The sequence below is a fragment of the Cryptomeria japonica genome, chromosome 2, assembly GCF_030272615.1.
Source record: "Cryptomeria japonica chromosome 2, Sugi_1.0, whole genome shotgun sequence".
Classification (NCBI taxonomy): Eukaryota; Viridiplantae; Streptophyta; class Pinopsida; order Cupressales; family Cupressaceae; genus Cryptomeria; species Cryptomeria japonica.
In genome coordinates this window covers 96,266,831-96,291,039 of record NC_081406.1, presented here as the reverse complement: position 1 = coordinate 96,291,039, position 24,209 = coordinate 96,266,831, and the positions used below count along the sequence as shown (strand labels likewise).

The following is a 24,209-nucleotide window of genomic DNA, read 5'->3' as shown; positions in this document are numbered from 1 at the left end:
AATCGCCTATGGGTTCCAGGTCTATCTTGGGTAGAGCCACCACCTCTACCATGAAACTCTCTCATGTCAAAATAGTTTGGGCGCACATTGAGCACAAACTCACAATATACTTTTCTCAAAAAATATAATGGTACCTCATAATTATTACAAGGTGGATCATCAAAGACCATCCACCACCTCTACCAAAAAAGATTCTTCATCTGCACATTGGTACACCAATGTATGGGAAACCTCTTTGCATTAAGAGGTAATGACTGACCAGTTTTAGGATCAATGAAAAGGGCACATATTTGTTGTTTACTAAGATTTTTCTTTTTTACTCCCTCGTATGATATCCCATCAGCATAGAATTGATGACACCTATCCCTAAAGCTTCCCCATTTGGTAATTTGTGTGGAAACAACTATGGCACCACTAGCTAATGTTTCTAGGCTAGTGGCGAGGGATTGATGATGCTCAAGTTCGGATGTTTTTAATTTAACAATCAGTCTATAGATTTTAGACGTATTTTGTCCTAACTGATTAATTAATTGCTCTTGTGTTTCGGGTGTTCGGTCAAAAGGAGGAATTGGGGGTGTATCTTGTGGGTTTTCAGGAGGTGCATTTGATTGTTCTTGTGGGTTTTGAAGAGGTGCATTTGGTTGTTCTTGTTGTGGATTAGAAGAATCTGGTTTTTGAAACAAAAAATGAAAAAACCTAATCAAAATTAATGAAATTAAATTCAAAATGTAAAACAAATTGAACAAATGGGAAAGAAATGTTGATGATTTATAGCTTCAGTCGGATAAAATTAAATGTTAAATTGTTTACTACTCCCACCGATTGGCATTAACGTGGAATAAATAATTGTTTAGTATAAACAAAGAGCCACGATCAAGTAATGTCTTGATCGGTCATGACCAATCAAGGCATTGCTTGATCGTACCTCATTTGTTACATACTTATATTGAGTGGCATTCATGAGATAGGATATAGAAAAATAATAAATGCTCCTCTCACTTGCCATACAAAAGAAGATAGTTAGATTTATATTTTAATCAGTAATACATAGAACAAGATAGATGTTAATTCTAATCCATAAATTTAACATGGTATCAGAGCCAGGTTTCCTTCTATAAAGCCTAACCACTTGAAGGAAGATCCGCTTAAGATCAGATTGATATCTCCTTGAAAGTTTGTATATTAAAATGATGAATGGAATCAGATTCGAAGACAAACTTGAAGGTGTCTCAAACTTAAACTACAAGCGTCCCTTGCTGAAGTCAGAAATTCAACATATGTTCAGAAAAATATGTTCTCAAGAAGAAACTCAAGATACCTTGTGATTGAGAGGGAGCTTACTAATAAAGATTGAGCACTTCTGAGGTAAAAATTGTAAATATTGATTATTATTATTATTAATACTAATAATTATTTTATGGGCCCTGTGTAAATCATAAGGAAGTGATGACTTCCAAATGATTTACACTTATATTTTTGAGATTATTGGAAGGTGACGATCTTACAATAACTCAAGATTGTGGATAGAATCACCAACTGAGGCAATCCACGTAAGAGCTTGTGGATAGAATCACCGACTGAGGCAATCCACACAAGAGCTCATGGATAGAATCGCCGACTGAGGCAATCCACGTGAAAGCTCATGGATAGAATCGCCGACTGAGGCAATCCACACAAGAGCTCATGGATAGAATCATCGACTGAGGCAATCCACGTGAGAGTTCATGGATAGAATTACCGACTGAGGCAATCCACACAAGAGATCATGGATAGAATCACCGACTGAGGCAATCCACGTGAGAGCTCAAGGATAGAATCGCCAATTGAGGCAATCCACATAAGAGCTTATGGATAGAATCGCCGACAGAGGCAATCCACTCAAGAGTTTGTGAATAGAATCATCGACAGAGGCAATTCACATCTTGAAACTATGGTCCCAAGATAAGCATCATACGATTTATGAATATTGCTCCCAATACCTTTTATCCTCCCTAGCTAAGAGGGAGTGTTGATGATTTATAGCTTCAGTTGGATAAAATTAAATGTTAAATTGTTTACTACTCCCACCGATTGGCATTAACGTGGAACAAACAATTGTTTAGTATAAACAAAGAGCCACGATCAAGTAATGTCTTGATCGATCATGACCGATCAAGGCATTGCTTGACCGTGCCTCATTTGTTACATACTTATATTGAGTGGCATTCGTGAGATAGGATATAGAAAAATAATAAAATGCTCTTCTCACCTGCCATACAAAAGAAGATAGTCAGATTTATATTTTAATCAGTATTACATAGAACAAGATAGATGTTAATTCTGATCCATAAATTTAACAAGAAAGACAAAAATAAACAAAAACTAACCTTGATCCATAGTCTGGAGGAGAAATCTAGCACCCCATTCGCGATTTAGGAGAGAAAATGAAGAAAAAACAAAGTAAAAACGTGCTATTCATGGGAAAATAAGACCCAGTTTTTAATTTTTATTTTTTTTGATAGGCATCACGTACGTGGTTCTCTTGGGACTATTAGTGCGTACACGCTCATTTTCCTATAAGTAGCGCGTACACACTCATTTTCCTAAAAGAAGCACGTACGCGCTACCTTCTCTAGGCTCGGGAACAACAAACCTAAGCGCGTACGCAGTGAATTCAAATTTTAGAACCGCGTATGCGCTGCTTGTTTTTCCATTTTTTTTTTGGGTGGTGTCCACTTTTTTGACCACCATCTTTTTGCACATACCCTTTAACAACCTAAATCGTCATCATAAAAAATATTAACAACTAATACATAATAAAATTTAAGTAAAAAAATATAAACAAGGGCCAAACCTACTAAATGACATCTAAACTCATCCTAGCAAAGCAATAATTGCCTTAATTAAAACAAAACCATATATTCAATATACATAATTTACGCTTGTGGCAAAGATTTTATAACTAAAAATAATTTATGAAATGAAAAAATAAGTAGACTTATCTTATGGTTCCTATGAATATATAAAATGATTTGAGTCCTCACTTGTTATGCATATATTATTTGTCACACTATTTGTAATTTCCTTCTATTGTATTACCTCAAGGTTAACTTCTTTGAGATAAATAATACAAACTTAAAGCCTACATTTTATTGCCAACAAGTAAAAATCTTACTTGGTAAGTCAATGTCTAGAAGATCTGTCATATTCATGAAATTAGCCAAATTCAACACGTTGTCAAAGTAATCAACCAACCCTCCTAATTTCTTTGACGGGTATATGGGGGTATTAAAGTCCCCTGCAACCATCCAAACATCATCATGAGTCACAAGGATCTTAGTCCTAACATCCTCCCAAACCACCAATCGATCGTGATGAGTGTTGGGAGCATAAATATTCACTAGACACCAAGAAACCTTAGGCGCATCAAACCTCATAGAGAAACTACTAGCAGTACTTCCCATGAAGTTTCCTTTAACCTTATATGGATCCTACATGGTGATGATCCCACCTAAGGCCCCAAAAGCCTCACTGGTAAAGAGATAAGAACCTAGCCAATTATAATCAACCACCTTTTGAAAGAAAACAACTGTAATTTTCACTTCCTAAAGGATTAAAACATCCACCTTTTTTTCAAGGATGCAATTTTTTAACACATATTGCTTTTGAGGGTTGTTCAAAGCCCTCATGTTCCAAGATAGGAACCTCATTTTCTAAGTTTAGTTGTTGATTCCAAGGTACGTTGCCAACCATTGGCAATTTCCCTTGCAATGTCCCCTTTCCTTGTTAATCTTTGGGAAGATCTACCAAATTTAGCTTCCCCACCAACATTAATCTTCTTGTTCCCAGTTTTCCTCTGTTGAGTCATCCAACCCTCCTCTTTAGCTTGAGCAGTTGAGACATCACTCGACGACCTTTGGCCACTTGACAAAACACTTGGAGAATGACATTTTCTTGGTGCTTCCAAGGAAGCAATAGAGGGAAAAGTAGAAGCCTTGCTAGAAGAGACAAACACATTGGGAGAGGGAGCAACACCATTGCCACCAGTGGGGATCTCCCCTTCCTCAAGAGTCTTATTGCTAGACTTGGGAGACATAATATTCTTCTCCAGAGGAATAACAACCTTGGTAAGAGTCTCCATTATTTTTAGGATTCCATTAGTGAAAGGGTAGTCGTTACTTAAGTCCTATGATGATGTTTTTTAATGAAAAGATGATATGTATACATGATTTATGTTTAAGTAGTTTAGTCCTCTTACGAAGCAATTTTATTTAGCTCATTATTCTTATGTCATCATGTCTGTAGACATAAATAATCCTTGTTTAAGTTATACACAATGTATGATACTTTTGGATCTATATATTTGGTTATACACGCACTTATGAAATATTACTAACATCATTTAAAGTAATTGTTGATTTGTATAATTAATGTATGTCGAATGACATTATTTTTAGCAAAATTTGCAACATCAAGATCTATGTATCATTTTTTTACCCTTTGCATTAATCCACTACAAACACAATTTGTCATACATTTATACTAATATACAATAAAATATTTACTTCCATTCTAGTTCTCTATATTGATTCCAATTTTTTTATAAAAATAAATCTTCTCCCTCCATGTTAACTATATTCTATCTCATGCAAATTAAATTAAGAATATGACAAATAATAATCATTACATAATACTTATTAATAAATATTCTCACCTAACCAATTCAACTATTCAAACCAACAATGACAAATGCTAACCATTACACAACACTTTTAATAACTACACTCATTTGAAACTAATTCAATCATCCAAACAAACAATGACAAAATTGACAATTACATAATACTTCTTATTAGTTCCTGCCCATGGCAGGAATACTTATGCATTCACTATGTTTTTAAATAGTGATTAAACATTGTCTTTTCAACCAATCAATTTTAAGAATTTTTCAAACCAAAATAAATTTCTCTTTTTACAAAAGTTAACTTGCTTATTTTTTAACAAAAATTATTTTAAAAAAGATTTATTTGTGTTGTGATTGGTCACTATGAATTTCTATAGGCATAAAATTTAATTTTTTGAAAAAAAAATACACAATTTTTATGTACTGTTACAATTAAAAGCTGTACAAATTTAATACATCCACACCAAAAACAAATTAAAAAAATAATTTACTTCAATTATTAATCTCGGTTTACACGTATGAACCTTTGCAACAGGGAAGTACTTGGTCATAATTCTCCTGTACAAATTAGTTTGCACGGAAGCTATGCATATATCATACCCACCCACATTCCCAAGTCTCTTGCGTGCTGGAATCATTATAATTTTTTATTCTATTCCCATCAAGCATTTAAGACGAAGATTTTTTTGGTATTGTACTTTAAAGAAATATTTTACTCACCCAGAACAAGCAACTATATATCAAAGCTTTTAATTATAAAATAGTCATAAAATAATCAAAAAAATATACAATCAAGTTTAAATAAATAATTCAATCATATTTTCAGATTTATTTATTCTTATTTATTATTTCAGATTTATTTATTCTTATTTATTATAATATTTAATTTTATTGATTTCATTATATTAATGATATTTATAATTTCTTTGTATATGAAAAAAATATTATTTATAAAATTATTAATCTTAATGATATTTATAATTTAGCATATATTGTATAATTATTATTTAAAATTGTTGCAACTTCATTATATGAATTTTTTTTTTTTAAATTATGTTATTTCTTTATATTATAATCTATTAAAAAATAATAATCTATAATATAAAAATAATGTTGATGTGTGTATTTAATTTTGTTTAATTAAACTCTATTTAAATATAAGTAATTTGGAAAAAAATAATTTATTTAACTTAAGTATATATTAACAATTTAAGTGATTTTCATACATTTCAATGAGAAAGTATATAAATGCCATTGTGATATATTCAAGTATTTTAATGTAAAAATTTAAATGTTCACATCATTTTTATTTAATTTTTGTCTAATTTAAAGAAATGTCTTCATACATGTGTATATTGACAAATGACACAATCTTGTATGAAGTTAGGTTCATTCCCCTAGCCAAATTACGTATTCTCATACATGCCCACATGATAATTACCCATCTTCTTTTACCTTTATTTTTAAAAAGGAATAGTTATACAAATAATAATATATCTTTATCTTAAATTGATGTTCATTTGTTATAAGTAAAACTAAAAAAACAGAAATTAATTAAATAAAAGATGAAAATTATTTACTCCCAAGGAGAAACATCCATGTCAATTAAAGATGCAAACTAATTACTTAGAAGGTAAAATATTTATCTTGAATATAAAATAACAATTAATTACTTAATAGAAAAAACAATACCTATATTAAATAAAATAAAGTAAAGATAATAAAGCTAGTAATTATACAATAGTAACTTCCTTAACATGTGCATTTTGCCTCTTACTCTTAAATATAATTATTAAAAATAGTTTTAACAAATTATCACTAAGATTTATGTTAAAAATAGTTTTGATAAATTATGACTAAGATTTATGACTAATTTTACTTTACTATACTTAAATATTGTTACTGCAATAATTTTTAATATTACATTATTATTATTAATTATGCTAACATGATATAATATGAATATTAGCAATAATTATATTTAATTTGAAAGTGTTAATATTGATGATATTATTATTAAATTAATATCATTATTACCATGTTGCCATTGTTACCCTCAAATAATAATAATAATATCAAGAATATCTTATTTCCCAATGATATTAATATGCAAAATTACTTACCCAAACCCTAATTCCTTTAGTAAATTAAAATTACTATTCCACATTGCTAACATTATTATCTTTACTTTTTTAATTTAACTATGTTTTCCTATTAAGTAATTAGTTTTTATCTTATATTTAACTCAAGTATTTTACCTTCTAAGTAACTAGCTTGCATCTTTAATTTGGGAGTAAATAATTTTCATCTTCTATTTAATTTAGCAATTATCACGTATGTGCATGGTACACATTGTACATTGGATATATTTATTATTATTGTTTTTTAAATTGTCTAATACATAGTTCATGACGATTGGAGCGAAACAACAGAGACAATATTTTTCAAGCGCGTCCACTGGGAGATTACGTGGAGGAGAGATATCTCCTCCACGCCGAGTACCCTCTCTCTTCATCTGTGTTTTCATTTATTATGCTTTTATTGCTCTGTTTTCGCATTGTTGTTTTGTTAAATTAATTTCATGGATGCCGAGCCTGTTAATTCGCAATTCCTGCCTGACCCTGGAGCCCTAAATCCGCCGAGGAGATCCTTTGCTGAGATGGTTGCCCCTCCCAGCAATGGCATCTCCTCTGCTGCACGCTTTGTTTACGCTCCTCCGAGTGAAAGACCCGGAGCCGAAGGTCAGTCGTCTGGTAACCCCTTGAAAAATATTTGCATTATGCCCAATGATGAAATGTTGCATGAGATCTCGCTCGAAAAATGTCGGTTAAGCTCTACTGCTATTTTCTTTTCCTGTGTAGATATTGATAAATGCCCTCCCCATAAATTCATGGACGACTGGTTTCATAGTCTATGGAATTTGAAGTTAGGTTTTAAAATCTCATTCTGTCGACAGATTCAAAGAGGGTTGTTTATCATCTTCTTTAGTAATCATGAATCGCAGGTTGAGGCCCTTAAAAGGCACTACTGGACGGTTGGGAAAACATCCTTTCGTGCCCTTGCTTGGTCTCAGGATGCAATTAATGAAGAAATTCTTTCTTTAGCTTGCCCTAGATGGGTTATTGTGAAAGAAGTTCCGCCGTTCCTCTAGAAGTTCCTGCCTCATTTGATGGACAATTTTGGGAAAATCATCCGTATAGACGAAACGGCTAGGCTGGTTGCTAATATGGATGCCCGCATGTTGATTTCTATTAAACCGGGTATTGACATTCCCCCCAATCTAAAGCTCAACATTGGCGGTGAAGTTTTTATCTGCCCTATTGAAGTTTTAGGTGGCCTAAACGCTTGCTTTCTGTGCAAAAAAGAAGGGCATCAAAGGAAAAATTGCCCCATCATTACCAATAAAAAAAAACCCGCCGCAAATGAAACCCTAATTGCTTCTAAAACTATTCATTCCACTGTGTCTATACCCAGTTCGAGTTCTCCTGTGGGTTCAATTGGTAACCCTGTTAATTCCAATATGGTTATGCATAATGACAATAATGAGGGTGGTTCTTCTTCACCCCCTGCTGGTAATCAAAGCCATACCCAATTCTCTGAAGGAGTTAATTTTCAGTCTACCTCGGTTATGCTTGGTAACCCTAGTAGCTCTAAGATGGCTATGCACAAAGATTATAATTTGAGTGGTTCTTCTTCACCCTCTGCTACTACTCAAAACCATGCCCCAGCCTATAAAGGAGTCCACAACCAGTCTACCACAGGTGTGGTTGATAACCCTGCTAACTCTTTGGTGGCTATATTCAACAACACTAATATGGCTGCCTCTTCTTCCTCTCCTATTCTTACCCAAACCCAAACCCCAGAATCTGCCGGATTCAATAACCTGACTTCCAAAACTTTGGCTTTAACCCCGATTACCTTTTCCTCTCCTGAGCCGGCTGCTGTTGATGACTTCCAAACTGTCGGGAAGCGCAAACGACAATGGAAAAATGCCCAACAATTAGCTTTAGACCGCATTCGTGCTATTCAGCCCACTGCTAACAGGTTTGATGTTCTCAGCTCCTCTACTTCTCATTCTGTTGATACTCCCTTGCCCTCTCCTCTTGGCACGCTAGAATTAAATAATAATGCTTCACCCATGGAGGAAATTAGGGACTCTATACCTGTCATTGACCCTTCCTCACCTCACATAGATTCCAGTCCAGATGGGATTCCACCCAATCCCCCTGCATCTTCCTTAAACGAACTTGATAATAATGTGATTATTGAGGTCATTTATGCCAAGCCTACTCCGGTCTCTGGTGGTTCTAAGTTGACTACGAAAGACCCAAGCTTAATCTCTGATGACATCAGTGAAGATGAGGATGCCATGATTAAGGCTAGCTCAAAGAAAAAGGGTCGACCTCTTGGTTCCAAGAACAAGAAGAAAGGTGGGGATTCTGATCCCCTTACTAGTTCCACTAAAATACCTTCTCAATGAAAGTTGTCTCTTGGAATCTGAGAGGCCTCGAGTCTCCTGATCGCAAGACTATTGTCAAAAATTTCATGAGTTCTCATGCTAAATTTGATATCATGATGTTGCAAGAAATTAAGACGGTTGGCTTTAACCTTGATACTGCCCTTAACTTTATCTATAAAGATTCCTTTAAGATAGTTACTGAACATACCAAAGGCAAGGGTGGTGTTTCTCTCCTCATCAATCATAAATGGACCAATTCTATCACTAGTTTTGGAATATCCCCCTGCAACCGCGCTGCCTGGGCGATTTTTAATATCAATAATTCTCAATTTGGGATTTGTTCCCTATATGCCTCTAATGACTATAATGACAGAATCCACTTTTGGGAGTGGCTAACTTCTCTTCCTAGCATACCTTGGTTCTTTGGTGGAGATTTTAACATGATTGAAAACTCTGGTGATAAAGTTGGTGGCTCACCTTTTGAGTGGAGGCCTGCTGAAAAACAACATTGGGACAAGTTCAAGCATCACTTTCATCTCTTCGATCCCCTTGAAGGAGATATACCTGGGAATAGGTCTCTGTGGTTCACCTGGTGTAACCTTCAACAGGGGGCTAACCGGATTTACTCCAGGCTTGATAGATTCTATGCTGACTGCAATTTTTTCTCCTTTTTTCCGAATCATTGCGGATCTCCTGTCACTACCCTTCCTGCCACTTTATTTGATCATTATCCTATCATGGCTCAAATCAATTTCAGAACCCTCACCCTGCCAACCTATACCTCCCCCCATAAATTCATTCTTAATGTTTCTCTGCTTGAGGATCAAGATGTGAACATTGCTATTAAGATGATCAGACTCATAAATTTGCAAAATAAATCCCTCTCTCACATCAATAGATGGCTTCTTAATATATCTTCTTGGACCAAGATCTTTCAAACCTTTGGGCAAAAGAAAGCCAAAGACTACAGACGAATTGAGCAGGTGCTGACTAATCGGCTCTTTGTGGCTGAAAATAATATCCAATCCCAACCGGACTCTATCAGCCTTGCTGAGCAAGTGTCCATGGCCAGGAATTCTCTCAGAAAACATCAACATGTTAAAGCCAAAGGGGCCTTCATCAGAGCCCGGAATCATTGGCTTCAGTTTGGTGACAAAGGTACTAAATATTTTTTTAATCTGCTTAAGGAGAAACAAAGCAGAGAGAGGATTGATAGAATTTTTGATAATGACAAGGAGTTGCTTACGGACCAGGATATTTCTTTGGCCTTTGAAACTTTTTATAAGAATTTGTTTACCTCAGAAGATAATGACACTTCGAGGATGGTGCGTCTTAGATGCTCTGAGCTTATCCCTAAGGTTCTTTCGGAGGATGATATATCTGCCCTCCAAAGCCCTGTCTCCCAGCAAGAAATTGTTGATGCCATCCAAAAGCTAAAGGATAACAAAGCCCCGGGCCCCGATGGGATTCCTGCTGAATTCTACAAAGCCAATATTGAATGGGTTTCTAAAGACCTCCATGATTTATATCTTGAAGCCTTCTTGCATGGCACCCTTGGATCTGTTATTAACACTGGTATCATTAAGCTCATCCCTAAAGAAGGGGACAGAGCTTTGATTAAAAATTGGCGGCCTATCACTTTACTTAATGTCTCCTATAAAATTCTTGCGAAAGCGTTGGCCTCTCGGTTAGAAACTATTCTTCCTAAGTTTATCTGCTCCACTCAGACTGGCTTCATTAAAGGACGATTCATCTTGGAAAACCTCATTTCCAGCTGGGAAGCCATGGAATGGGCCAATTCCTCTCATCAAGAGGTTGCTATGCTTCTCCTTGACTTCGAAAAAGCCTACGACAGAATTGAGTGGGACTTCATCTTGATGATGCTAAAAGCCTTTGGATTCCCTGATATCTTTTGCAAGTATATTCAAATTCTTTTAAAAGATGCTTCTGCCAAGATTGATGTCAATGGATCCCTAACCAATCCCATTCCTTTGTCTCGGTCTATTCATCAGGGTTGCCCTCTTGCTCCTGCTCTTTTTGTCATTGCTTCCGATGCTCTTCATTATATCCTTAAAGATGACACCATCTCCCCTAAGGTGCGTGGTATTACTCTTCCTAATGACTCCGAGCTCCTCAATATTCAATTTGCCGATGACACTTCTCTCTTTCTTGAGCTCAGTTTTGACAACCTAATCTGCCTTTGTAATAAACTTGATATGTTTGGTAAGGCTTCTGGAGCTTGTATTTCCAGCTCCAAATCCATTATGCTGGGATGGAGTGATCATCCTCCGGACTGGCTTTGCCAATTCGGTTATTCCTGGGGAGGACCTAACCAAATTGTTAGGTATCTTGGTATCCCCTTTTCTGTCAAGCCTTCCCTCAAAGATATGTGGTTATGGATAAAAGACAAGATTTTCAGAAAACTTAATAAATGGAATCATAGACTCTTATCCCTTGCTGGAAGAGTCCAGGTTTGCCAAAAGATTCTCTCCTCCTATAGTATATATTACTCTTCTGTCTGGATGTTTAGTAACTATCAGATCTTGGAAATTCAGAAAGCCATCAGGCACTTTCTTTGGTCAGATGGCAACGGTTCTAGGAAAGCCCATTCTGTTAAATGGGACTGGTGCCATCTAGAGAAAAGTCTCGGAGGGCTTGGTCTTAAAGATCTCAAACTTCAAGGAATGGCTCTTGCTTCTAAATGGATCCTTCAATCCCTTGTTGGTGACGAGCCCTGGAAAGTTCTTGTCAGAAATAACATTCAGAATGGAGTGCCTAAAACTGCTAAATCTTGGAAACATCTCCCCTTCAGTGATTTGGTTTTTGGCAATTTCCCCATATCTGTGAAGGGAACTTGGGTTTTCCGTTCCTTATGGAAAGCATGGGAGAACATTCGACACTATATTGATAACTCAGCCTTTGATTATCATTATACTCTTCAAGGTGAGCGATCAATATGGTGGAATCTTCTCCATCAAGGTAAACCCCTTGCTTTGACTAAAGGCTTTTCGGCTAAATTTTGGGCCAACAAGGGTGTTAAGTATATCATGGATATCCTTGATCACAATCAGCTCATCAGTTGGGAAGACCTTGCTAATCAATTTGATATCCCTGCTTCTCATAAGCGAACGTATAACCTCATCAAAATGGCTTGTTCTCACCTTAATCTCCCCCGTAATACTAATGTGGATTCTCACCGATTTCTCTCTTTTAGGCGGCAGGATGGTACTCACCTCTCTTCTATCAAAGCTAAAGATATATACCGATTTCTTAACCATGATACCTCTGTTTCTCAACATCTTAATGTCATTTGGTACTCTTCCTTTTCCTCCTCTGATTGGCATAAAATGTTTGATAAGCTCTGGAAAGCTCCTATTCCTCCTAAAATTCAATGCTTTAAATGGCTGCTTCTGCTGGACAGGCTGCCCATTAGAAACCAGCATGCCACCCTTGATATTTGTTCTATCTGTAGAGTTCCTGAAACTATGAGACATATATTTTTCGATTGTTCCTTTGCCCATGAAGTTTGGCTCATGTTTGGTATTTGCATCACTCGCTATGTTTATACTTTGGATATTATTATTGGTTTTATTGATGGCCTTAGAAAAGATACTAACTTATTTTGGCAGGTTCTCTCATCTTTCATCCTTTGGCATATATGGAAATTTAGAAATGATTCTAAGTTCCAAGGTTTTACCAGATCTCTTACTGGATTTCATAGAAATCTCATATATTTTAAAATTGCCTCACAGGTCTGCTGCGTGCTTAACTTGGAAAAAAGGAAGTTGCTCAGATTTTTGCGTGATGGCCGGGCTACAATGTTTATATATGAGATGCAGAATGGTTATGAGTTAGCTAGTGTGTTGGACAACCAGATGGCGTTTGATGAAGCCCTTGCCAAGCTCATGCAGGAGATCCAAAACAGCAAAAACTCCTCTGTTGATAACCTTCAGGTCTTTCATCAACTGCTGGAACAGAAAAAGGCTATCTGGATGGAGGGACCCCTTGGTTGGACATCCTGGGTCAACAAATTTGAAGATGTTTACCCGTAGGACTAATCCTTTTTTGGTTGCTCTTCTGGTTCTCTTGTACTCTGTTGCTTCTTGGCTGTATATGTATCTCAGATAGTTCTTCTCTTTGGTGGTTCTCTTTCATTGCTGCTCTCTTTCTAGCTGGTTGAGGCTCTGCCTCCCTCCTTTTTGATGTACTCTTTTGAACTCTCGATTTATAATATAAAAAATACATAGTGCATCCTTATATTTATTATATTTATACACACACCTACCAAAATATAGCTATATTCTACCAAGATTTGACCATTTATCTGTCCATATTAATGTGACTATGGGCTTGACCCTTGCCTTTCTAAAACTTCAATTCAAACTCTAGCCCACTATTGCCATTTTGTTTTTGTACCTTGAGCCAACTAAGTGCATGCTTTGTAAAGTTTCAATTTGTGTTAGTATTGCATGCATTCATTAGCAATCATCTTACATGTTTGAAGATCTCTCATATAATCTTTCACATCATAAAACACCAAATGAGCAATCAATGGCAACACATGTCTAATTAGGACATTAATAGTAATAAAAAAATTCATACTCAATTCAAGAAAAAATTACAAACTTAGCTAGATCTCTATTTATTTTTCTCCCTCTTCCTCACCCCCTCTATCTTCATCTCTATTTTTATCCACTCTAAATTAATCGCACTACCTTTCTCTATCTCTCTATGTATTTCTCTCCATCTTCCTCTCCATCTATCTTTATCTCTATTTTTATTTACTCTAAACTACTCATACTAATAGCAGGAACTTGACGCTTTGCGTCCTTGTTAATAAATACACTCATTCAACTAATTCAACTATCCAAACATTATAGAATATGAACAAATTGGGTGTTTAAATCCCATTCCACAGCTTTGATATTCTCTAATCTTTTTGCTAATCGACGTAAATAATGCAAACCAGTACCTAAGTATGACAACTTCAATTTCGCCACGTGTCACAATTGCCAGGATTGGAGGCCTGCTGTAAAGTGCCGGCACGTTGACTCGTTCTAAGCTCTTACAGGCTTACAAGTCCACATAAGAAGCCTATCGGCTAACTACTCATCTATTATGATGATAATGATTGCAGAGTCTTCTTCTGACAATTTATTCAGTCACATACCAATTGCCATGAAAATTATTCCGTTGGCTGTGCATTTTCTTGTCTTTTATTTACAACTTTGCTTGTCCGCACATACCAGTAACAATGGATCCTTTAACGATGAGCATGAGGCTCTGCTTGTCTTCAAGAATTCCATCACTTCTGATCCAAACAAAGTGTTATCATCTTGGGATGCCAACACTAACGTCTGCAATTGGACAGGCATTTCATGTAACAAGTTGATGAGAGTGACTGAAATTGATCTTGAGAGCATGGGTTTAGTAGGTTATATTTCTCCCTTCTTGGGAAATCTTTCCTTTCTAGAGTCTTTAAATGTCTACGATAATTCTTTCCATGGTGTTATTCCAGAGCTCTGCCAGAAGCTTAGCAACCTGCAAGAGCTGCGTCTCCCGGTGAATCAGCTTACTGGGTCAATACCGACATCCCTAAGAAATTGTTCCAATCTGAAAGAATTACATCTGTGGGGGAATCAGCTTAGTGCGCCAATACCAACATCTCTAGCAAATTGTTCCAATCTGCAAGTACTGAATCTGCGGGAGAATCAGCTTAGTGGGTCAATACCATCTCTAGCAAATTGTTCCAATCTACAAGTACTGAATCTCTGGGGGAATCAGCTTAGTGGACCAATACCATCTCTTCCAAATTGTAATCTGCAACAACTCAGTCTGGATCAGAATCACCTTAGTGGGCCAATACCAACATCTCTAGGAAATTGTTCCAGTTTAGAACAATTGAGTCTGAGTGAGAATCAGTTTAGAGGACCGATACCAACATCTCTCGGGAATTGTTCCAATCTGCTAATACTGTTTCTGTGGGGGAATCAGCTTAGTGGGCCGATACCGACATCTCTTGGAAATTGTTCCAAATTGGAAATTCTTTACCTCACTTTAAACAATCTCACAGGCACTGTGCCTCTCCAATTGGGTAAGTTGAGCTCACTCCAACATCTTCGACTAGACGATAACTTCCTTACCAGCTCTAGGACTTTACCGTTCCTTGCAGCTCTTATTAATTGCTCTTCCCTGCAAACCTTATACTTGGGTTATAATTATCTCGCTGAAGATTTGTCCCCTTCCATTGGCAATCTGTCTACCAGTCTCTCTATATTGTCCTTAGGATATAACCTTATAGGAGGGAGCATACCTCAAGAAATCGGCAATCTCACCAACTTGACATATATTAGCCTCGCCAGTAACGCATTGACTGGACCCATTCCGTCTACACTAGAAAGGCTTAAGATACTAGAGAGGTTGTATCTGGACCAAAACAATTTGCAGGGATCCATTCCCGGCGAGATTGGTGCCCTTAAGCGTCTAGGGCTACTTTCTCTCCCATTTAACCGACTTACTGGACAAATTCCTTCCACTATCGGCAACCTTAGTAGGCTAGAATATCTCAACCTCTCACATAACATGTTGGAAGCCCACTTCCAGATTCATTTTTCGAACTTCGAAATCTCAGGGTGATGGATCTGTCCTACAACAGCAAATTATTCGGTACGATACCAAGCTCTCTACAGGCACTAATTAGCATAATCAATGCATGGTCTTTGATCATTCTTTAATTAGCATTGCTTATGCATGTCCAAAGGAGATAATGCTTTATATGCAATTGCAGTTTTTATACAGTGATGTTTCTTTTCTTTTTGTTTTATGCATTGTAATAGTATTTTTCTGCGTAGTACTTTCTTTTTACTGTAACTGTAGCGTGCATTGCAAGAGAATATTGTATATTTCAGCGACTTCAATAAGCATATTAATACGCAATTAATATAGCCTTTCTTTTCCGCCTATGCTGATTGCTCTTTTTTGGGCAGTGGTTTTCTACTATTAATAATTTTAAGGCAGTATTTTGTTATGGCTTATAATATTTATTTCAGTGCTTAACTTTCTGAATTTTCATACAATATGTTGATAGGAGAAATTCCTAAAAGGGGACCGTTAACAAATCTCACGGCGCCACCATTCAAAGGATACCCTGGACCATCTGGAGGCTTCTGGCACTTCCATAAATTGTTTAAATACATGATTTATGTTATCCCCGCTCTAATCATGTTTGGCATATATGTTTTATTTCTGTACACATATTTATTTCAGAAGGGGTCTGTGGAGCAACCATCAATAGAGTTTCAACATCCAAGAATCTCATATAAGGAGCTCAGTACTGCAACTAGTAGATTTGGCAAGGGCAACTTGCTAGGAGTTGGTGGCGTTGGCTCTGTATATAAAGGAGTTTTGGATAATGGAACATTGATAGCTGTTAAGGCTCTCGATTTGGAAAATGAAGCAGCTCATAAAAGTTTCAGCATTGAATGCCAAGTGCTCAGTAAAGCCAAACACCGAAATATAATAAAAGTCATAACTTCATGCTCTAATCTTGACTTCAAAGGTTTGGTTTTTGAGTTCATGCCTAATGGAAGTCTGCAAAAGCATTTGCATTATGATGCTGGCAAATTTAATATTGGGAGTGTCTGTAAAATGAATTTACAGACACGATTACAGATAGCCATGGACATTGCCTGTGGTTTGGCATATCTCCATCATGATTGTTCAATTCAAGTTGTTCACTGTGATTTGAAGCCAAACAATGTACTTCTAGACTTCTATATGACAGCACATATAGCTGATTTTGGAAACGCCCATATACTATCTGAAAATTCAATGCATTCATTTTCATCATCAACAACACTGAAAGGTGCTCTAGGCTACATTGCCCCTGGTAAACAATTCTTTTTTATGACATATCCTGCTGCTTCAATTTCATTATTACTGTTTAAATTGGTGGAAACTGACATGGGTTCAATGCAGAGTATGGAGTTGGTGCAAGGATTTCAGCCAAGGGAGATGTTTACAGCTATGGAATTCTGTTATTGGAGATGTTAACAAGAAAGAGGCCAACACACCAGATGTTTGTTGATGGACTCAGTTTGCGCATGTGGGTTAGTATGGCTTTTCCTGATAGAATTTCAGAGGTGGTTGATGATAGCTTGATGTTGTGCAATGGAGGTGTTACAGATTCTACATGCAGTTGTCTTATTCAACTGGTTCGAGTAGCTTTGTTGTGCTCAAAAGATTCGCCTAAAGACCGACCAAGTATGGCAGAAGTTGTAGAGATGTTGCAATGTATTGAGGACATGTTTGAAGGGAGTAGAATAGATTCTAAATATCAATCTGATCTGTACCAAGTAGTAAGCAGCGCAAGATGGGCAAGAAATCTTGTTAAGGTAGAAAACGGTCAGAGCACTTTCACATTGCAGTCAAGTTCCTAAATTATGACGTAAATTGTTCAGTACCAAATCAGGGAAACCGACTTCCCAATAATAGTAGTGGTCGAAAGTTGAAACTGCCCTGCTTTTCTGTGAAAGGGCTTACAAATGTCTTTGAATTTTTTTAATCTTATCTTGGAGAGTTCAATTAGCAATTTGCTGCAGGAATGCATTTGATAAGATTGGAAAATGAGAAAAGTTTTGATACTTTGTAATCATTCCTACATTCTGATCTAAACTAAATATTAACCGTGCTCTATGTTGATTATTTGCTTCTGTGAATCTTCCTACAAGCTGTGTTATTTTTTTTTTTAATTTGCTTGTTAAAATTTTACTGCATCTTCTTTGCATATAAATTCAACATGACTCTTCCTCCTTAACTTCCGTTATTTTGATACTGTTCGTATCCTTGAGTACCGATGACAAGGAAAACGGTATCTTCGGAAATTTAACTTTGTAGGTTCAGATATTTGTCTGCATCAGTTTGGTAGAGAGTGCCCATAATTGTAATATTAAACATTTATAGTATTAGCATGTTTGTAATTACTATTTTTCATAAGATGGTGCAAATGGATAATATGTTAAATTATGATAAGATTGAATACTTTTAAAGTTTATGCAAAATAAAAATAAAAAATTAATATTGCAATTAAAAGAAGATTTCTAAATTGATATTAAAAAATTAGTTTAGATAACATTGTTACAAATATTTTATAAATTTGAAAATATATATTTATAAAGGTATGTGCTAACCATTATGTGACACATGCTTAATTATTTATTTTTAGTTTGAAATTTCTCATCCCACATATTTATAATATTAATTCTTATTATTATAATATTTTTGAAATTAAATTTAATAATAATAATTATTTAATTTTATATATTTAAAAAGCAATTTATATATTTTTATAAAGATAATTTATAAATAATTATTGCTTAAAATTTCCTAAGCAATACGAAATCTAACTATATTAAAACCCTTTAAACAATATAAGATAACCATTTAAAGAGGGAATTTTTATGTCGGGAGAATTGCAATTGCATGATGCCATTTTTTATGGCATAGATGGTGGTAAAAAAAATGAAAATCATAACCAAGCACTCATGAATAGATCAAAATAGTGGAAAGAGTAAATTTTGTCTGATAATATAGCTAAAATTTGTTAATAAAATGTTCTTCAATCATTGTGAAAAAAAATAAATTAATTATTAAACTTAAAAAATACACATCTAGACTCTAGAATAAGAAAATAAATTTTAAAACATAAAAATACTTGTATGCATTTACTTCAAATAATTTTGTAAAATATAGAACTCATTGCAATAATATTACATAAATTTTTTATATTATACATATATATGTTTATTTATTTATATAATATAAAACTTTAAAAAAATTAGATTCTAGATAATTTGTTAAATATTTGTTTATTTGATGTGTAAAATAAATTTGAAAAGAAACTTCAAACATACTAAAGATTATGTTAATGTACTAAAATTTTTGCCTAAAAAAATTCATTTAGATAGTGGATCTGTGAAATCCGGTAATAAGATGCAGAATTTTTAGCCAATTAGATTAGAGAAAAATAATTTCTCTAATTTATAAATTTAAAAATAATGCATCTTAAGTTTTTAAAAATTTAAAAAAAATTGAAAAAAAATTGAAAAAAAATTGAAAAAAGAAAAGTTCATAGTTCTAATTGGTGAAAATGCAATTGAATACTAACAAGTTAACCAAAATTGAGTGCAACCGATTGCAATAGTACTAGCCTAACGACAAGTACTAATAAATGAAAGAGTATGAAACATGCTCAAATCTATAAGACTAAAAGTAACAAAGCATTATAAAATCTTACAAAAAATAACTAATGGTTTAAAAAATTGTTCCAAAGACATGTCTACTTATCTCAATACAATTTTTAAATCTGTTTTTTAATTGTTATTTCATTGAAATAGAAAAAGATTTTAAATTATTTTTTCATCATTGAAAATTGTATTGAAAATTATAACTATTAAAATTTAATGAAAAATACACTTAAACGACATGCTAATGTTGTATATCCTTACAAATCTTAAACAAGCATTCGCTAAAAAGATTTGTGACGATGGTGTAGAAGAAAACCTGCTAACTACCATTGTAATTGCCTTTTACAAAAAACAAGACTAGCATTATGTGTAATTGACTAGGAGTTTGGTTTCGTTTGGCAAGTGTCACGCTAAGGGAATCATTGAATTAGAATTCTATTCAAGGGAATCAAATGATGGGGAATCGAATAACTAGACCCTCTAATACTTAACTTAAAGGATATTTTATTGTTGTAAAACCTCATTTCAAAATTCAATCACCTCATTCCTATGGTTTTATATATATATATATAAAATATCAGAGGTTCACAATACAAAAAATACCACCAGCGAGAGTTCCACAATTAGAGTTACATAATATAGTTAAGCCAATCTACAATCGTAAAAAACTAACCCAAAAGCCACATAGTCAGATACCATATACAATTGCAGATCATCATAGGAGGTCAATACATAACACAAAAGGGACTATTCAAACTTAATTTATCCATCCGAGGAGTTGGAATCCCCCACATTCTCCATCCAAGCTGCCCATCCCTATGCGCCATCACACCATCTCAACACTTTACCCCACAATATGGGGTCCACATATGGATGAATGATTGCTTCAACCATTGGGATATTTAGCACCTGAACATGTTGTCCTTTGATATTCTATTCATCGAGCTCTGTCACAAAATTTTCCAATGCAATTTCAAATGGGGATCTGTCACTGGAGGGTCTAGACCAGGTGAAGTCATGATAAATTTCTGTTGTGAACATCATTGCAGCTCCATCTTGCAGCAACCTCTCAAACTTTCTACATGCAATCCTCATAGCCACTGTCACCTGCACATTAATGTCATGAAAGATGAGTCTCCTAAGAGACTCATTAAGGTTCTTGTCTCTACCATAAAAGAGGTTATCATTCTTATATTTCCAAATAAGCTACAATATTTCAACATAAAGAAGAGACCAAAAGAAGTTAGCATGTTTCTTTAAGCTTTGGATATGACCGGTCACAACATCAATGATAACAATATTATAACCAATATAGAGGCCAAAAATCTTCCATGTTTCTTTAGCAAACAAGCAATCAAAGAATATATGATTAACAAACTCAGGGACTTTGCAGCAGGAGCAAGAACTAATTTCCCCACTAAAATTATGGATAGGAAACTTATGGAGCATTAAGAGCCAACAAAAAAACCTCTTCTTGGGTTCAACTGACCTACACCAAAGAGTCTCAAAAATCTTCTACCAACAGACAACATCAAGGCTTACCTTCCAGCAAGAATTGACATGGAAAAGAATGGCATCACTATCAACAAGGAGGGAGTATATGGCTTTAGCTTTGGTTCTAGGCAACGGGGACCCATCTAGCCATTTATAGAAATAGAATTTGGAGCAATTAATAGAGAAAGGTTTGGGAAGATAGAGAGGTGAAGAGGCTTCTCTTAGCATGGTATAGGTTTTTCTATGGGAGGGGGACACATTATACTCTAGCATTATATCATTCCATCTTAAGAGATGCCCGTCTCTAATAATATCAAAAAAATTCTTGAGACCTTTCCTTGCCCAAATTATAGCAGAGAAACCTTGAACCAGAGCCAGAGGCTTAATGTTATATTTCAGATTCAACCAAATAGAGTGTTCACCACAAATTTCCCCATTCCCCCACACTATACCATTATGGGAGATATAACCTTTTACTACCTCCCAAGCTTTCCAAATTGATATAAAAATAGGAGAACCAATTGGTCTAGCCTAAAAGTCCCCAACAATGATGTCACAAAGATTCAAAACTCTCCAAATAGGGATCTTTTTAGGAACAAATTTACTGATATTGTGTCTAATCAAGATTTTCCAAGGTTCCTCACCTGCAAGGCTCTAAATATCCATTTAGCTGAAAGGGAAATTCCTTGCCATCTTTGATCTTTAGGACCTAATTTGACTCTGTACTTATTCGTAGTGCACCATTGCCAATTCAAAAGATGGGTAACTGCACCAAGATGGTGAACAAAAAGGGGGGTTTCTAAACTACTAAAGTTTTTTAAAATTGGATAAGATTAAGAGGGTCAAACCTCTCGCACACGAAAAACTATTCCTGATTTTTTCAAAAAATCGTAACATAGCTGTTTTCATGCGCTGCACAAAATATATAATTAGATTTAGTATTTTGGAAAACCCATTGGTAGGATGATAGGTAAGAGTGAGATCTAGTATTTTTTTGTAATTTTCCGTTTAGTTTTTTTTTTTTTTTATGATTTTGTGAAGTGACCATATCTTGAAAATTTGGTACATGTTCGTGCACTGGGTATAACTTGCATCAAAATAATCGAAAATGCAAACTTATTTTATAAAAAGTGTATAGAATCTAGTGTAGAACAATAAAGTGTAATTTATTTGAATTTAGTCAAGTATATCAAAAGTTATTAGAAAAATGGTAGACATATGTCTGTGAGGACTGTCAAGGCACTGGTAAAGAAAATTAAAGTTTACTATGCTAATGTTGTCCAAAAATAGAAAAAAATATATGGTCAGAAAACTGAGAAGACGTGTGAAATTATGGTGGTAATTTTAGAGATACCCACTTGATCATTTGTAAACCTGATGATGATGAAGTCGAGAAATCATGTTGGAAGAAGAAAAAATGTGTAAATGGACAAAAATGGGGGGAAAATGGGCTTGCAAGCCTTAGGGTCATTTTCCAACCCTCTTACCAAGCCAAAACTCTCACGGGTTTTGAAAAACAAAAAGTACTATTCATAGTTCTACATAACCCATACGAGTTATGTAAAACTAAAACTAGTATTTTGTGTTTCATAACACCCATATGGGTTATGTAGAACTAAAACCATTATTTTTTGTTTCACAAAACCCATACGAGTTATGAAGACATAATAATGTATGCTTGTAAACTTAGCATTTACTAAACATATGTATAGACAAACATATATAATATGTGTTTATGTATGTATACATGCATATCTATAGTTATATATAGATATATTTATATAGATATATGTATATACATTTGTATACATGCATGTCTCTATTCTTTTCCTCTCTCTCATCTTCCTTCCCCATCACCGTCTCTATCTATTCTAAGCCCTAATTATCCTCCTTGAGTTCTATCTCATCTCTCTCCCCCTCACACTTCTCTCTCTGTCAAGTCTCTCACCCTTTTCTCCTTCTCGTTCTCTCTCTACCTCATGTCTCTCACCCTCTCCTCCTCCTCCTTCTCCTACCTCTCTCTCCTCTCTCTCTCTCTCGTTATTCTATCCTATTCTCACCCTCTCCCCCTTCTCTATCTTTCTCTCATCCTCCCTCTCCCTCTTGTTATCTTATCCGATTCTCTCTCTCTCCCCCTCCCCCTCTCTTGACGACCCTACTCTCTCTCTCTCTCTCTCTCTCTCTCTCTCTCTCTCTCTCTCTCTCTCCCCTCCCCCTCTCCTTTTCCAATCTCCCTCCCCCTCCCTTCCTCTCTCCTTATACTATTCTCTCTCTCTTCTCTCTCTATTCTATTATCCCCATCTCCTCCCTCCCTCTCCCTCTCTTCTCTATCTCTCCCCCTCTCTCTCTCCCTCCCCCTCTCCTTATCCTATTCTCTCCCTCTCTTCCTATCTCCTCTCTCTCTCTCTCTCTTTATCCTATTCTCCCATCTCCACCTCCCTCTCCCTCTCTCCCCAATATCCTCTATCGTCTCCCCCTCTCTCTCTCCGTCCCCCTCTCCTTATCCTATTCTCTCCCTCTCATCCTATCTCTCTCTCTCTCTCCTCTCTCTCTCTCTCTCTCTCTCTCTCTCTCTCTCTCTCTCTCTCTCCTTTTTCAATCTCCCTCTCTCTCCCTCTCCTTTTCCTAATCTCCCTCCCTCCCCCTCTCCTTATCCCCTTCTCTCTATGTCTCTAACTCTCTCTCCATCCCCCTCTCCTTATCCTATTCTCTCTCTCTCTCTCTCTCTCTCTCTCTCTCTCTCTCTCTCTCTCTCTCTCTCTCTCTCTCTCTCCTCTCTCTCCTCCTTTCCCAACCTCCCTCTCTCTCCCTCTCCCTCTCCCCCTCTCCTTTTCCTAATCTCCCTCTCCCTCTCCATCCATCCCTCTCTCTCTCTCTCTCTCTCTCTCTCTCTCTCTCTCTCTCTCTCTCTCTCTCTCTCTCTCTCTCTCTCTCTCTCTCTCTCTCTCTCTCTCTCCTTTTCCCAACCTCCCTCTCTCTCCCTCTCCCTCTCCCCCTCTCCTTTTCCTAATCTCCCTCTCCCCTCTCCATCCATCCTCTCTCTCTCTCTCTCATCTCTCTCTCTCTCTCTCTCTCTCTCTCTCTCTCTCTCTCTCTCTCTCTCTCTCCTTTCTCTTAATCCTATTCTCACCCTCTCTCCCTTCTCTTTCTTTCTCAATCCCCCTCTCCCTCTCCCCCTCTCCTTTTCCTAATCTCTCTCTCTCTCTCTCTCTCTCTCTCTCTCTCTCTCTCTCTCCTCTCTCTCTCTCTCTCTCTCTCTCTCTCTCTCTCTCTCTCTCTCTCTCTCTCTCTCTCCCCACTTCCTATTTGGTTCCTAGTTCTGCATAACCCGTACGGGTTATGCAGAACT

At 35.9% G+C, this 24,209-nt stretch overlaps 2 protein-coding genes across 2 annotated transcripts in view; both read left to right on the top strand.

The window, feature by feature from the left end:
• Nucleotides 1-14,249: 14,249 nt before the first annotated feature.
• On the top strand, nucleotides 14,250-16,837 carry LOC131054752 (LRR receptor-like serine/threonine-protein kinase GSO1). Its single transcript, XM_057989342.2, has 3 exons — nucleotides 14,250-15,216; nucleotides 16,210-16,680; nucleotides 16,782-16,837. The coding sequence occupies exons 1-3, from the start codon at nucleotides 14,250-14,252 to the stop codon at nucleotides 16,835-16,837; spliced, it is 1,494 nt and encodes a 497-aa protein (XP_057845325.2).
• A 399-nt stretch (nucleotides 16,838-17,236) lies between these two features.
• Nucleotides 17,237-24,209, top strand: part of LOC131054753 (putative leucine-rich repeat receptor-like serine/threonine-protein kinase At2g24130) — a 90,907-nt gene continuing 83,934 nt past the window's right edge. Inside the window, exon 1 of the mRNA XM_059212938.1 lies at nucleotides 17,237-17,525. Coding sequence (XP_059068921.1) covers nucleotides 17,237-17,525 — 289 coding nt within the window. The remainder of the gene's footprint in view (nucleotides 17,526-24,209) is intronic.